This window comes from Rhincodon typus, chromosome 37 (genome assembly GCF_021869965.1).
Source record: "Rhincodon typus isolate 14 chromosome 37, sRhiTyp1.1, whole genome shotgun sequence".
Lineage (NCBI taxonomy): Eukaryota > Metazoa > Chordata > Chondrichthyes > Orectolobiformes > Rhincodontidae > Rhincodon > Rhincodon typus.
In genome coordinates, this window is record NC_063368.1 from 3,857,870 (window position 1) to 3,874,197 (window position 16,328).

Genomic DNA, 16,328 nt, shown 5'->3' on the forward strand with positions numbered 1-16,328 from the left:
GTGACCATATTGAAACATACAAGAAAGACCAGAGGGCATAATCTTGGAATAAGGGGTCACCCACTGATGACAGAGACAAGGCATTTCTGCTGTCAGAGAGTAGTGAATCTGTTGGGGACCGCTTTGCAGAACACCTACGCTCGGTTCGCACTAAACAACTGCACTTCCCAGTCGCGAACCATTTCAACTCCCCCTCCCATTCCGCAGACGACATGTCCATCCTGGGCCTCCTGCAGTGCCACAACGATGTTACCCGAAGGTTGCAGGAACAGCAACTCATATTCCGCTTGGGAACCCTGCAGCCCAATGGTATCAATGTGGACTTCACAAGCTTCAAAATCTCCCCTCCCCCTACCGCATCCCAAAACCAGTCCAGCTCGTCCCTGCCTCCCTAACCTGTCCTTCCTCCCACCTGTCCTCTCCTCCCACCTCTAGCCCCACCCCCATCTCCTACCTACTAACCTCATCCCGCCCCCTTGACCTGTCCATCCTCCCTGCACTGACCTATCTTCTCCCTACCTCCCTACCTACACTCACCTTTACCGGCTCCATCCCCGCCTCTTTGACCGGTCTGTCTCCTCTCCACCTATCTTCTCCTCTATCCATCTTCTATCTGCCTCCCCCTCTCTCCCTATTTATTTCAGAACCCCCTTCCCCTCCCCCATTTCTGAAGAAGGGTCTAGGCCCAAAACGTCAGCCTTCCTGCTCCTCTGATGCTGCTTGGCCTGCTGTGTTCATCCAGCTCTACACCTTGTTATATCAGTGAATCTGTGGAATTCTTTACAGCAGAGAGCTTTAGAGACTGGGTCATTAAATATATTCAAGACTATAAAACGATAAAATATAGAAAGAGGAATAGGCCCTTTTGCCCCTCAATACTGCTCTCCCATTCAAAAAGATCATGGCTGATCTGATATTCCTTACATCCACTTTCCTGCCATTTGCCCATAACCTTTGATTCCCTGACTGATCAAGAATCTATCTCAGCTTTAAATACACACAAGGACTTTGCCCCAACAGCTCTCTCTGACAAGGAGTTCCAAAGACTCATTTCCCTCTAAGAGAAGAAATTCCTCCTCATCTCAGTCTTAAATTGGTGCCCCTTTATTCTGAGACAATGCTACCTGGTCCTAGACCTTCTCAACGGGAAACATCCTGTAGTGATTATAATGAGGTCAGCCAAGTGGACCTCATAGAATATGAATTCCCTGATTGGGAGTACTAATCTGGACCAATCAGGCAGCCCTGGCTGTCAGGTAAAAACAGGAATGTCAGACATCGTGTCACTGTGAGAGCTGGCTCTGAGGGAGCTGGATCAGTGTGACAGACTTTCCACGTGTAAATAAAGGGTGACTTGGTGATGGGATACTGGCCTCTGTGGAGTTATTTCAGTGGAACAAGAGTGGGATTAATGATGTAACCATGCAAAAGTGCCTATTGGTTGAAGCCCAACTGGACTTTGAACAGGCACCACAACTGGCTTTATCATTGGAAAATGCGGCAAGTGGAGCATATGAGTTGCAGGGTGTTCTGATGGAAGTTGACATCCTTGCCAGTCTGACTGAGCTTGGGGATCACCATTTGAGTGAAAGCAATTGCATAGCCTCACTCAAGACATATCCTGAACAGAGGGACTCTACGTCAGCCCACAGCAAAACCCCAAAACAAAGCCAAGCCTTGCCCAAACAGGTAAAATTTTCTTCAGGATCCGGGCTGGCAAGCCATTGTAGTTGATATGCATTGCTAAAGGGATTGAGATTAAAAGCAGAGAGGTTACGTTGCAGCTGTACAAGGTGCTGGTGAGGCCACACCTGGAGTACTGTGTGCAGCTTTGGTCTCCTTACTTGAGAAAGGATGTACTGGCACTGGAGGAGGTACAAAGGAGGTTCACTAGGTTGATTCCGGAGTTGAGGGGGTTGGCTTATGAGAAGAGACTGAGTAGATTGGGATTATATTCATTGGAATTCAGAAGATTGAGGGGGAATCTTATAGAAACATATAAAATTATGAAGGGAATAGATAAGATAGAAGTAGAGAGGATGTTTCCACTGGCAGGTGAAGCTAGGACAAGAGGGCATAGCCTCAAGATTAGAGGGAGCAGATTTAGGACTGAATTGAGAAAGAACTTCTTCACCCAGAGAGCTGTTAATCTATGGAATTCCTTGCCCAGTGAAGTAGTTGACGCTACTTCAGTAAACGTTTTTAAAGATAAGGTAGATTTTTTTTGAACAATAAAGGAATTAAGGGATACGGTGAGAACGCGGGTAAGTGGATCTGAGTCCACGAATAGATCAGCCATGATCTTATTGAATGGCGGAGTAGGCTCGAAGGGCCGGACGGCCTACTCCTGCTCCTAGTTCTTATGTTCTTATGACCCCAGACAGCAAAAGAGTGTCACTAGGCCTAAGTGGAGAAAGAGAACTCATAGACCAGTATCCAGGAGAGTGTACGCCTGAGAAAGTCCACCTACATCTGGTTTGGAACAGTTAAATTGCTTAGCGACCTCCAAATCAGAACCAATCAAAATAAACATGTGGTTAAATGGTCACCCTGATCTAATGGAGGTGAATACCAGTGCGGCTGTTTCGGTGTTTGCAGAACCAGTCTTTAATAAAATTTTGTCTGGACTCCAGTCCTTAAGTTTGCGCAAGATCTTGGCTATGCTGAGAACCTATACTGAGGAACCTTTACAGATTGAGGGTGCAACTTTGGTTCTGGTCTCTTATGAGAAGCAGCTGGTTCACGTACCAATGATTGTAATAACAGACTTGGGCCCATGCTTAAAGGGGCCAAATTGGTTGAGAAAGATTGACCTAGATTGGCCTAACATTTTTCGATTAGATACGCAAAGTTGGCAGAGAACTGTCCTTCACGAAGTTGGACATGAGCCTTGTGTACTTGTAATTGTGGTTAGATAAGGATTCCCAGAAGTATACTACAATTAATACCCATAAGTGTTTGTTCCAATATATGAGATTGCCATTTGGGCTATGTCAGCCTGTGCAACTTTTCAGTGAATGATGGAGAACATTTTACACGGTCTACTCCAGGTCGCCATTTATCTAGATGACATGCTAAAAACAGGGATGAGCAATAAGGAGTACTTAGACAACTTGGATATAATCTGTAGACGTTTCCTCCAGGCAGCATATGCCTTAGAAGGGAAAAATGTGGTGTGTTCTAGGTAGCCCAAGTGAGGGCGATCAAAGGTGCCCCAGCTCCCATGTCTGTACTGGGGCTTAGGTCTTGCCTTGGGCTGGTGAATTATAATGGAAAGTTCATGCATAACCTGGCCTCCATGCTGGCACCTTTGCATTAACTCTTAAAAAAGAGTGAGCCTTAGAAATGTCATGTAGCCAAGCCATAGCTTTCAGACATGTGAAGAACCAGCTATTGTCCTCTATGACACACTATGATCCCAAGCAAGATCTGGTATTGACATGCGATGCCTCCCTGTACAGCTTGGTGTAGTATTATTTTATAGGTGGTCCAATGGAGAGGAACACCCAATAGTATATGCGTCCAGGACTTTGGGTAATGCAGAGCGTAAATACTCCCAGATAGAGAAGGAAGGTTTGGCAGTCATATTTAGAGTCAGGAAGTTCTACCAATATCTTTACAGATGTAAATTTCTAATAATAACGGACCACAAAACCATGCTAGGCCTCCTTAGAGAGGACAAGGCAGTGCTGCCCATAGCTTCAGCCCAAATTCAACGATGGGCTCGAATACTTAAATGTGTATGATTACACATTGGAACACCATCTGGGAAGCCAAGTAGCAAATGCAGATGCATTGAGCCGCCTCCTGCTGGCAGATACCTCACTGATAGTACTGCCACTGGAATAGTCCGTAATGGTTTTAAATTTTTTGGATACACTTCCTGTCACAGCTGACAGTATCAGACTTTGGACGCAGAAAGATCCAGCCCTGGCAAAACTGAAACAGCTGGTGGTGATGGGGGAAATCCAAAGGACCATCACAGCCAGAATGGAAATCTTTTTGGACCAGGAGAGATCAGATCGCAGTAGAGAATGGCATACAATTATGAGGAGCAAGACTGATTGTCCTGACCAAAGGGTCGCTACCAGAAACTGGCTGAATTCCACCAGGATCACCCTGGGGATTCCAAAATGAAGATGTTGGCGAGGAGATATGTCTGGTGGCTAGGATCGAATGCAGACATAACCATATTGGTGGGGCAGTGCCCAGAGTGCCAACAAAGACAAAAGTTACCCCAGCAGCTCCCCCACATTAGTGGAAATGGCCAGGTAAACCCTGGACTCGGTTATACGTTGACTATGCAGGTCCTTTCATGAACTCAATGTTCTTAGTCATTGTGGACACCCACTCAAAGTGGGTGTGTGTGCATAGAGTTCATTCATCAAACATGGGGACAATGAAAGAAAAACTGCACGCATCTTTTGCAATATGCAGATTCCTGGAAGTGTTGATCAGAGATAACAGGCCATCATTTACCAGCAGGGAATTTGAGCACTTACTAAAGTTAAATAGTATTTGTCATATAAGAACAACTCCATACCATCCATCATCCAGTGGTCTGCTAGAAAGAGCAGTCCAAATTTTGAAGGCAGCCCTAAAGGAACAGCCTACAGCTTCACTAGATACCAAACTGTCCAGGTTCCTATTTGATTGTAGGACCACCCCTCATGCAACTATAGGGATAGCTCCAGTAGGGTTGCTAATGGGAGAAGACTCAGCACCAAGCTAAATCTGATCTTTTCGAACCTGGGGGTTGCTGGTGGTGTGAAACAGCATCAGGAACACCGGTGCCTGATACAAGACTCTGTCAAGTAAAAGGCACTGCAACAGGCAAACTAATGTGCATCACACACCGCCTATATCTGAGCAGAATCAGAGGAACCTGATTGAGTGCTAAAATGCCCCGGGAGGAGCTAAAAAATAAAGAACTGGCCCATGTCCTCAGTCTCAGAGGGGGAAAGATGTTTTGATTGTGACAAAGTCAGCCAGGTGGTCCTCATAAAATATGAGCTCCCTGATTGGGCCTGCTATCGTGGTCCAATCAGGAAGCCCTGGCTGACACGTATAAACAGGCGTGTCAGACATGCTGTCACCCTAACAGCCGGCTCTGAAGGAGCTGGATCAGTGTGAAGGACTTTCCACGTGTAAAATAGGGGTGACTTGTTGATGGAACACTGGGCTCTGTGCAGCTATTTCACACCCTCTCAGTATTTTACCCTTTTGTTTAAACAATACTGTTCTTTTCTTCTCCCTTCCAAAATGCGGAACTTCACATTTTCCTATATTGTACTCCATTTGGCAACTTTTTGCCCAATTACTTTACCTATCAATATCTCTCTGTAAACTGTGTCCTTCTCACCACTTGCTTTTCCATCTATTTTTGTGTCATCTGCAAACTTGGCTACAGTACATTCACTTCCTTCTTCCACGTCATTAATATATATTGTAAACAGCTGTGGGTCTCAGCACTGATCCCTGTGGAACACCACTAGTTACAGCTCGCCAATTTGAAAAAGAACCCCTTTCCCCACTGATGTTTCCTGCCCATTAGGCAAATCTCTTCCATTTCAATATACTACATCCAACCCCATGGTTAACAACTTAACCTTTCATGAGGTACTTTGCAACATATCTATTAGTTCCCCTCGATTCAGTCTGGTTCAGACGTCCTCGAAAATCTCTCATAAATTAGTCAGCTATAGTTCCCTTTATGCTTTCCTTAATAATTGATTCCAATATTTTTCCAATAATAGATATTAGGATAATTGGCCTATAATTACTCACTTTTTGCCTCAGTCCCTTTTCGAATAGGGATGTCACATTGTCAGTTTTCCAATCCTCTGCTACTTCTCCAGATTCCAAGGGCTTTTGGAAAATTACAACTAATACATCCACTGTGTCTGTAGCTTTTTCTTTTACTTTTTTGCCTTTAGCCCTATTAGTTTGCCTAATACTCGTTCTTTAATGATGGTGATGGTACTTAATTCCTCCCTGTGTTCTTTAGTATTAATGGTATGTTTGAAGTATATTCCACTGTAAGGACTGATACAAAACAGCCTCCAACCTCATCATCCACCAACCCTGCACCGCCCATTCTTATCTACTTCCCAAAAACCACGAACCCAACTGCCCCGGCCGACCCATTGTCTCTGCCTGCTCCTGCCCCACTGAACTTATCTCCGCTTACCTTGACTCTATTTTCTCCCCCTCGGTCCAGGAACTCCCACCCACGTCTGGGACACCACCCACACCCTCCACCTCCTCCAAGACTGCCAGTTTCCTGGCCCCCAACACCTCATCTTCTCTATGGACATCCAATCCCTGTACACTTGCATTCCCAATGCGGATGGCCTAAAAGCCCTCCGCTTCTTCCTCTCCTGCAGGCCCAATCAGTCCCCCTGCACCGACACCCTCATCCACTTAACTGAACTCGCCCTTACCCTTAACAACTTCTACTTCAACTCCTTCCACTTCCTATAGACAGATGGGAACCTGCATGGGCCCAAGGTATGCCTGCTTCTGTAGGATACGTGGAACAGTTCCTCTTCCACATCTACACTTGCACTATCCCCCACTACATCGATGACTATGTCAGTGCTGCCTCATGCTCCCACGAGGAGCTTGAATAGTTCATCAACTTTATTAACACTTTACACCCCAACCTTAAGTTCACCTGGACCATCTCTGATACCTCTCTCTCCTTCCTGGACCTCTCTGTCTCCATCTCCAGTGACCGCCTCAAAACCGATATCTATTTCAAGCCCACCGACTCCCACAGTTACCTAAACTACACCTCTTCTCAACCACCTTCCTGCAAGAATGCCATCCCTACTTCTAATTCTTCCGCCTCTGCCATGTCTGCTCCTAAGGTGGGGTGTTCCACTCCCAAACATCCCAGGTCTCCTCTTATTTCAAGGACCGCAACCTCCCCCCACCACCTTCAGTGGTTGAAAATGCTCTCGACCACATCTCTTGCATTTCCTGCACCTCTGCCCTCACATCCCCTCCCTGCAACAAAAACAAAGACAGAATCCCCCTTGTCCTCATGTATCACCCCTCTAACCTCTCGATTCAACGTATCATTCTCCGCCACTTTCACCACCTGCAATCTGACCCCACAACCAAGGATGTATTTCCCTCCCCACCCCTATCTGCCTTCTGAAGGGACTGCTCCGTCTGCAACTCGCTTGTCCGCTCCACACTCTCCACTAGCCCCACCATCCCTGGCACCTTTCCCTGCAATTGCAGGAAGTGCTACACTGCCCCTACACCTCCCCACTCACCTCCATCCAAGGAACCAAAAGACCTTCCACAGCAAACAGAGGTTCACCTGCACATCTGCCAATGTGGTTTACTGCATCCGTTGCTCCCGATGTGGCCTCCTCTACATTGGTGAGACCAAGCGGAGGCTCGGAGACCGCTTTGTATAGCACCTGCGCTCTGTTCGCAACAAATGACAACACCTTCCAGTCGCGAACCATTTCAACTCCCCCTCCCACTACCTGGATGACATGTCCATCTTGGGCCTCCTCCAGTGTCACAATGACGCCGCCCAGAAACTGAAGGAACAGCACCTCATTTTCCACCTTGGGAGCCTGCAATCCAATGGTCTCAATGTGTTCTTTGAGACAGTAGGAACTGCCGATGCTGGAGTCTGAGATAACAAGGTATGGAGCTGGATGAACACAGCAGGCCAGGCAGCATCAGAGGAGCAGGAAAGCTGACGTTTTGGGTCCAGACCTTGTTATCAATGTGGACTTTACCAGTTTCAAAATCTCCCCACCCCTGGCCTCATCCCATGACCAACCCTCCCTCTCATCCCCACCTCCTTGACCTGACACAACCTGTCCACCTTCTCACCAACCTATCCGCTCCTCCCACCTCACTGACCAATCCCCACCACTCCCTACCTGCACTCACATATCAGCGTCCCACCTACCTTCCCCAGCCTCAACCCTCCTCTCTCTATTTATTTCAGAGCTCCCTTCCCCCTCCCCCATTTCTGAAGAAGGGTCTGACCCAAAATGTCAACTTTCCTGTTCCTCTGATGCTGCCTGACCTGCTGTGTTCTTCCAGCTCCATACTGCGTTATCTCAAAATATTTGTTTAACTCCTTTGCCATTTCCTTGATTCCCATAACTATTTGCCCAGATTTATTTTCTCAGGGCCTATGTTTACTTTGACCTCTGTCTTCTTTTTATTTTTAAAGAAACTCCTATTGTCAGATTTTATTATTCCTTACTAGTTTGCTGTTGCAGCTTATTTTCTCTCTCTTTATTATCTTTTTCATCCTCCTTTGCTGGATTCTGAATTTGTCCCAGTCTTTGGGGCTATCATAGACTTTTTGCCTCCTTCTATGATTTTTCTTTCAATTCAGTACTCCCATTAACTTCCTTGGTTAGCCATGGTTGGTTTATCCCTCTTAAAATCTTTCCTCCTCACTGGATATATTTTTGCTGAGAGTCATGAATTACCTCCTTAAATTCAAGGCTGAGGTAGACAGATTTTTAGTGTGGAAAGGAATCAGGGGTCGGGGGAAAAGGCAGGAAAATGGAGTTGAAAATGATCAGATCAGACATGAACTCATTGAATGGTGGAGCAGACTCGATAGGCTGCAATGCTTACTTCTCGTGGCGTCAGGGGAGTTATATGTTGATGACCCAGGACGATGAAGGAACTGCACGATCTGTGTTCCGTTCAGCATAGTATGTGAGATAAAGGTGCCGTATGACGCTGCCAGCGACAGGGTTTGCTGTGGGAGTAAATTTAGTGCATTGATGCAGAGCCTCATTTTGATAATAGATGCCACCGGAATAAGAGGAGCGATCTCCAGTTCTTCCTGTTATTCGTGTGCAGAATTTGTCCACATCCTCCACGCAGATCACTCCCTTCTCCTTTCTCCTTCCCTGCTGTCTCCCCGGATCTTGGTTTGCTGCTGCCAACCCTTTGCCTTTCCTCAATGCAACAGGGCATCAACCTGGAAAGTTAACTCTGTCTAATTTCTCCAGAGATGCTACTGCCATTCGGCAGCTGGTGGCATTTAAGATGAGTTGACAAAGAGACGTTGTTCTCATATATGAAAGGATTAGGAATGAGAAGGTATAGACTTAAAATAATTGGCAAAAAAAGCAAAAGTGATATGAGGAAAAACACTTTCACGCACCAAGTGGTTAATACACAGCCTGAGAGTGTGCTTAAGGCTGGGTTAATTGAGCTATTTGAAATGGAATTAGACTGTTACCTGAAAAGGAAGTATGTGCAGAGTTATGGGGAGATGACAGGAGAATGGCACCATATGAATTGCTCATTAGGAGAGCAAGAATGGCTGATGGTCTCCTGTGCTGTGCCAATTTTGTGATTCTGTAATCTGCTGAACATTTCCTGGCTTTCCACTTTTTCTTCCTTTCAACGTTTTTCTTTGCTTCTTGTCCCATTTCAGACTAGTAGAGGATTCTCAAATAGAACCTCTTCAGACTCACTGAACAGAGATCTCTATCTACAGACAAGCGACAAGCACAATATGGTAAGGGTGTTTGTGGATTAACCCTTGAGATAAGGCTGACACTGGCCAGTTGAAAATGGCACTTACTGATCACCGGCTGCTTTATTGCTGCAGCAGTTTCTGTTTTCAATTGAATTGGAAATGTTGACAAAATTTTAAAGTTCAAATCAACTCTAAGTCTCGAAATGAGTCTCAGAAATGATCAGCCTGTCAGTATCAAGAAAGGAAGATCAAGCAGTAATAAATCAGCAGTCCATTTGTTAAAAGCTAGTTTCATTTCTCTGTGTGGACTAGTTTGCTCTTCTGCTAAATATTGGAGTTGAGGTGTGAGTTTTCCAAACACTGAATTCTAAAGCCATTTATAGACTGCATCAGAATGATTTCTTGCACAACAGAATTCTCCAGAACCTGACTGCAAACTGCTTATTCCTTTGCCCTGTTAAAGTTGCTGGCTGGTTTTTGTTGTTTAGTTAATGGTTCTGAAAGGGTTAATGACAAAGACTGCATTAAGCTCCGCCCAGTTTCATCTTAGAATATCATAGACTGCAGACCTATGACCACACATTAAGAATGTCTGAGTATTAATGTAACTTGTACCAAATTACTATCATGCAATAAACTGCATCTCGTTAAAACAAGAGCCACTTGTTGGTAAAACTCAATAGTGGTTGATCCCTCATCACTGTAAGTCCACAAAAGCCTTAAGATCCAATCAAGGAAAGGGGACTGGTAGCAGCATCCTCTTATGCTTAAATGCCATAGATTTCTGTTGATGGCATGGAGTGTTCATTCCAATTGGCTAACATGTTGTCAGTGCTAGCTCCTCTGTCTGTGCAATGATGTGCGTGCTTCTCTGACGTTGACATCCATTGTTTTCACGTGTTATTCCCTGTTTTAACCATTAACACATGAATAGTGGCTAAGGAAATAAATCATACCCACCAATCAAAAATACCCACTCCTGGCATTTCATCAAAGTTAAAAACTGTAAAACTGGGTGAAGTTCACAATGTGAGTATGAATATTGAGATCACCTCCTGCAGTAGTGGCCTGTTTGTCCTTCACTAACAGACAGTGTCTATCGGTAATGTCAAATACAATTAGCTCCATTTGCAGTCACTAGAAGAAGCTAAGAAATGGAAAAATAAATAACTGTCCTGTTCTCCAAACCATTATAAAACTTGTTTTCTTTTTGCTCCATTACAGTCAGATCGAGGATTCTCAAATAGAATGTCCTTGAACTCACTAAGTAGAGATATTTATCTGCAGGCAACTGATAACAATGATAAGGTAAGAGAATTTTTATGTTTGTTCTTGGAATTTGATTGACACTAACAAGGTTGCATTAGAAACGTAGAAACAGAAGGAGGTCAAGCAGCCCTTTTAGTCTATTCCACTAAACAGCTGGTTATTGCTGGTCTTTAAAACTCCAAAAACCTGCCCTTGCCCCTTATCCCTTAATAGCTTTGCTTAACAAATAACTGTTCATCTCAGGTATAAAATTAACAATTGATTTCACATTAAATCAGTTAAATAGTTCAGTTCTGAAGAAGAGTCATAGCGGATTCGAAACATTTGCTTCATTTCAACACAGATACTGCCAAATCTGCTGAGTTTCTTCAGCATTCTCTGTGGTCATTTCAGATTTCCAGAATCCACAGTATTTTGCCTTTATTGGAGCCCACAAGACTGATGGCTGACCTTTTTATTCGTTCATGGGATGTGGGTGCCATTGGCTAGGCCAGCATTTACTACCCACCCCTAATTGCCCAGAGGGCAGTTAAGAGTCCGCCACATTGCTGAGGGCCTGCAGTCACCTCTTTGCGAGACTGGTAAGGATGGCAGATTTCTTTCCCCAGAGGGCATAAGTGAACCAGATGAGGTTTTGCAACAATTGAAAATGGTTACATGGTCACCATTAGGCCAGCCTTTTTCATTCCAGATTTTTATGCAATTTTCATTTCGCCCAGGATTGAACAAATGAATCTAGAACATTAGCCTGGGTTTTTGGATTACCTTGCCCAGTGATGCTACCGTTACTCCTCCATGTTCCTTAATCATTGAAACATATAAGACCTTGACCAACTGGGTGGGAATGGATATCAGGAAGATGATTCTTCTGGTGAAGGAGACTAGAACTAGAAGATACATTTTAAAAATAAAAGAGGTCTCTTTGACACCGAGATCAAGAGAGTTTTTTTCTCTCGAAAGGCCAGTACCGGTGTGAAATTCAGTCATCCAGAAGGCACAGGAGGCCGGATATTTAAAATTATCCAAGACTGAGTTAGATACATTTTTGGTAAAGGAGTTGAGGGTAATTGGGAGCAGAAGGAAAGTGAAGAGAGATTACAAATAGATCATTTATTGCATTATTGGAGCAGGCTCAAAAGCTAAACGGCCTGTTCTTCTTAAGTCCTGTATTCCTATGAGTTATTTGTTATATTTTATTTGCATTTAATATGTTTGCTTGAGTTAAATTCCACCTTAGAGAGCTATTATAATAAGATGATACAGTTATTAGGGGTCACCTGCTAGAGGTAAGGCCTTCTGAGTCTCCAAGTCTTTGACTTAAATGTAAAAATATGACAGAAAGATGGTAATTCCTTGAGGGGGAAAAGAAAGGCCAGGAAGACTCTGATTGATTGGCTGGTATTTTTGTGGGCTGTGAAAGGATTTGTGGGGTTTGAGTCTCATTGAGAGATTGGGTGTGGCAATCGAGGTGAGATACAAAAGTTGTCCATTTTCTCCTCAGCATTGGTAGCTTTTAATATCCCTGTTGGAACCATGGTGTTGAATTTTTCATTGAGGCCCTTGCTCTCAAGCACTCCCTAGAAACTACTCGCACCAGGCCGCCTGCTCTCTGTCACATCTCCTCCATGAGCTACACATTTTATATAAAAGAAATGCAGCTTGGCTTGTACTGAGCTGGTCTAGTGGAAATCAATTGGCTGTCCATTGCTAATTACCCTGAATAGGGTTTGCTAGGCTGCTTCTTTGAACTGCGACAGTCCGAGTGGGTGTTGGTGGATTCACCCTGGTGTTTGGAGTGATAACGGAGGAGCTGTGCGATACATTTCCAAATCAGGACGGTGATAACTCAGAAACTAATTCAAAGGCAATCGTGCTGTTGTGATTTCTGTGAATGAGGTTGCAAGGCTGGGAGGTACTCTGGGAGTGAGTTTGATAAAGTATGCATCGTCTCCTGCAGACAGTATAGCAGACAACAGCACCATTAACTACAGGCACTAATTTGAGTTAAAACTCCTGTGAACCAATATAAACAGCATGTCTCACTATTAAGTGTGAAACCCCTGCAATCGTTCATCTTTCTTAAAAGTTTCAAACTGCTCCTAGTTTTGTGCCTAGACTTCATCAGTGTGATTTCTGGGAATGCTGTCATATGCAATGAGAATCTGCAGGCCCTGCAGTCCACTCTTCATCGAGAACCTTTTTTGGATGCTGCTTGTCCTTTGCCCTGTTGGCTCTGCTTGCTCTTAGTTGTTGGAAGAAGCTATGAAGTGAAAACATAAATAGACTGTTCTCCAAACATTTAAAATACTTATTTGCTTCCTGTCCCATTACAGACAATTCGAGGATTCTCAAATAGAACCTCCTCGAACTCATTGAGCAGAGATGTCTATCTACAAAGCAGCGATAACTATGATAAGGTGAGAGCATCTTTGTGTTTGTTCTGTAAGTGTGATTGTTATTGACAAGGCTGCATCAGGAACATTGGAAAGGAGTCACCCCACGTCCTAAACTCCCTAACCAATAGAGATGGCAATAACAGCTTTATTGCACCCTTCCCTAGTTGTTCTGCAAAGTCTTCCTGAGATAGCTTCTGGAACATCTATGGTCTGCGTTGTAGAGTTTTCAGAATAGAATTTTGGTGGCTGACATTCCAGCTCTGCCAGATAAAAGTGAAAAATACTAACATAGGCCTGTTGTAGTATCCAACCCTATTCCCCATGCTTTCTCTTTTTGTGGATGTGGATTTGGGGGCCTGGCGGGCATCCAGTTAGTCATTAAGAGCCTTGCTAACCAGGGTTAAAGGAGGTTATTTGAGATTTTTCAGTCAGCCTCCAATATCCCAGCAACACATGGGAGCCATACAAACAGTTGGCATTCATGCAGTCTAAGATGCCAGTGCTCTAGGTAGGTTTACAGATCTTCCCTGCCTCCCTGTGTGTCAGTGACCATGCTGTCACTGGATTCCCTTCTCCTGACTCTCCTCTCCACCGCCTTCTGCCCCTCATCATGGTGGCCAGGTTGCTTTCTCTGTTTTATGTTTAGGTTTTAAAATCTTTGTTGAGAAGATGCTTCTATATTGAATCCCCCTGACAGTTACCTCTACTTTATTGCAGCCTGCTGCTTCTTTCAACCCTGAAGGTCTCCCATTGACCCATGTGCTTTGAAAGCCCACCAGGCACTCTGAATAGGACAGGAAACTTGGATCTGTGTCACTTAATAGGACTCCAGTATCAAAATTCCAAAATATTGGTTCACCTCTGTGGTGGCTTTCAAACCCAGGAACAGTCCCAAACTCTCCTTCCCAACTGCTATTCCCTCCATTCCACCAGCATTCCTATACTTTAAGTGAAAATGCGACTTTAAGTTTCTGACCCAGCAACAATGAAGGGTCACTGCAATACATTCCAAGTTAGAATGGTAGAGTTACCGCACACAACGAGAATCACCAGGTCCTGAGCCCATTCTTCATCTAGAACCTGTTTGGATGCAGCTTGTTCTTCACCCTCTTGGACCTCCTTGTAGTTGGCTGTTGAAAGAAGCTATGAAATAAAAACAGGCAGTTCTCCAAACCTTTAAAAGACTTGTTTGCTTCTTGCCCCCTTGCAGATAGGTCAAGGATTCTCAAATAGAACCTCCTCAAATTCATTGAATAGAGATGTACATCTACAGAGTAGTAACAAGCCCATCAAGGTAGGAGTATATTTGTATTGTTCCTGGTGTGTGATGCTGGCAATGTACCCTTGATGTCCCAACCCTAAATATCCTAAATATTTTGTACCTCCTCCTGGCTGCACTGAATGGTTTATGGTGGGGAATACCAGGTTTCTGACTCAATGACAATGAAGAAATGGCATGAAATAACTCCATGTCAGGATGTCATGTGACTTGAAGAAGACTTGGAGGTAATGGTTTTCTCATGGTATCGAAAGGTAAAGGTTGCAAGTCTGGAAACTGTGTGTTGATGAAGCTCTGTTCTTTGCTGAAGTGCACTTTCATAAATAGAGACAAAGAGTGTTATAGTCCAGAAAGCTAGTTGGTGAAGGATAGACTAGGCCATTCTTTACACACTTGTAGATGTATTTGCAGAATTGGACGTTTTAGAAAACACTAGAGTTTTAGACTGTGCTTTAGGGGCTCAAGTGAATCTCAAGTTCATGTCCACCACCTGCATTTATTTAAACACAATTGGTATATAACTAATGCAGTAAAAAAAGAGTTATATTAAATCTTTATAGATCACAAATATTGGAGTATTCTGTCCAGTACTGGACCCCACGCTTTGGGAAGGTATCAAGTGCTCAGTGAGGATGCGGGTTATAATGGTGCTAGGGTTGAAGGACTTAAATTACATATAAAAACTGGAGAAGATGGGATTGTTCTTTGTTTTATTCATTCACAAGATGTGGTTATTGCTCACTGGGCCATCATTTATTACCCATCTTTAACTGTCCTTGTGAAGGTGGTGGTGAGCTGCCTTCTTGAACCACAGCATTATTTGGAGAGTAAGTAGACCCACAACATTATTAGGGAGGGAATTCTAGGATTTTGACCCAGAGGCACCATATTAATGGCAATGTATTTCCAAGTCAGCATGAATGGCTTGGAGAGGATCTTGCTCCCCTTGTCCTTTTAGGTAGTGGTGATTGTGGCTGGAAAGTGTTCTCCTTGGAGCCAAGAAGATTTTGGGTGATTTAATAGAGGTGTTCAGATTGATGAATGGTTTGAATGGAGTTTAAAAGTAGAAGCTGTTTCCAGTGGGAGAAGGGTTGGTAACCAGAGAATGGAGACTTAATATAATTTGCTAAAGAGCCAGAGGTGAAGATGAGAATATGTTTAACACAGTGAGTTGTTCTGTGCTGAAACATGCTCCATAAAGTAGATTCATTAATATTTTCAAATGGAGCTGAATTAATATTTTCAAATAGAGCTGAATAAATATTTGAAAAGGAAAGATTTGCAGAGTGATTTGGAAAATGCAGTGGGCTGAGGCTTTTTGCATAGCTGTTTGAAAGAACCAGCATAGGCACAACGAGGCAAGTAGTCTCGTTCTGTGCTGTATGCGTCCTCATCCCTGTGCATGGAACAGTGAGGGTGCAGGGAAAGTATAGGTTGGGTGGAAAACAGGAACCAGTTTCTATTTCTTCCCTGATTGGAGTCAGATCTCCATTGTTGTCATTATATCGTAATCCCAAATGATGACTTTAACTCACTAAACTTGTTCATCACTCCCGTGCCGTAATAAATGTGCACTCCAAACACTCTGCATTGGTCCCTGTTTTGATCTCTTCTATTTTGGAACGAATCTTTATTCACATGCCATTTGTCCCAGTTAACCTTGATTCTCTGATGCTTAATCCTGGTTCCCTTCACTCTGTCAAATTAATTTAAACGCTCCCTTACAGCATAGTTAACCTCTGAGTGAGAGTTCCAACCTCCCACCTTGTGCACGTCTTGCCCACCCCAGGAATCTGCAACAATTTGTTCTGCACCTTATTTTCAACCAGCGTTAACCAGATGGATTTTGCAGTTCCGGCATTCACTGGTATGTGGCACTAAGAGTAATCTAGATATC

At 44.0% G+C, this 16,328-nt stretch overlaps 1 protein-coding gene across 1 annotated transcript in view; it reads left to right on the plus strand.

Annotated features, from left to right (window-relative positions):
* The window catches only part of LOC109924006, a 132,827-nt gene that overhangs the window by 94,685 nt on the left and 21,814 nt on the right, over positions 1-16,328 (plus strand). The window contains exons 13-16 of the mRNA XM_048617640.1: positions 9,443-9,526; positions 10,712-10,795; positions 13,090-13,173; positions 14,363-14,446. Of these exons, the coding sequence (XP_048473597.1) occupies positions 9,443-9,526; positions 10,712-10,795; positions 13,090-13,173; positions 14,363-14,446 (336 nt within the window). The remainder of the gene's footprint in view (positions 1-9,442; positions 9,527-10,711; positions 10,796-13,089; positions 13,174-14,362; positions 14,447-16,328) is intronic.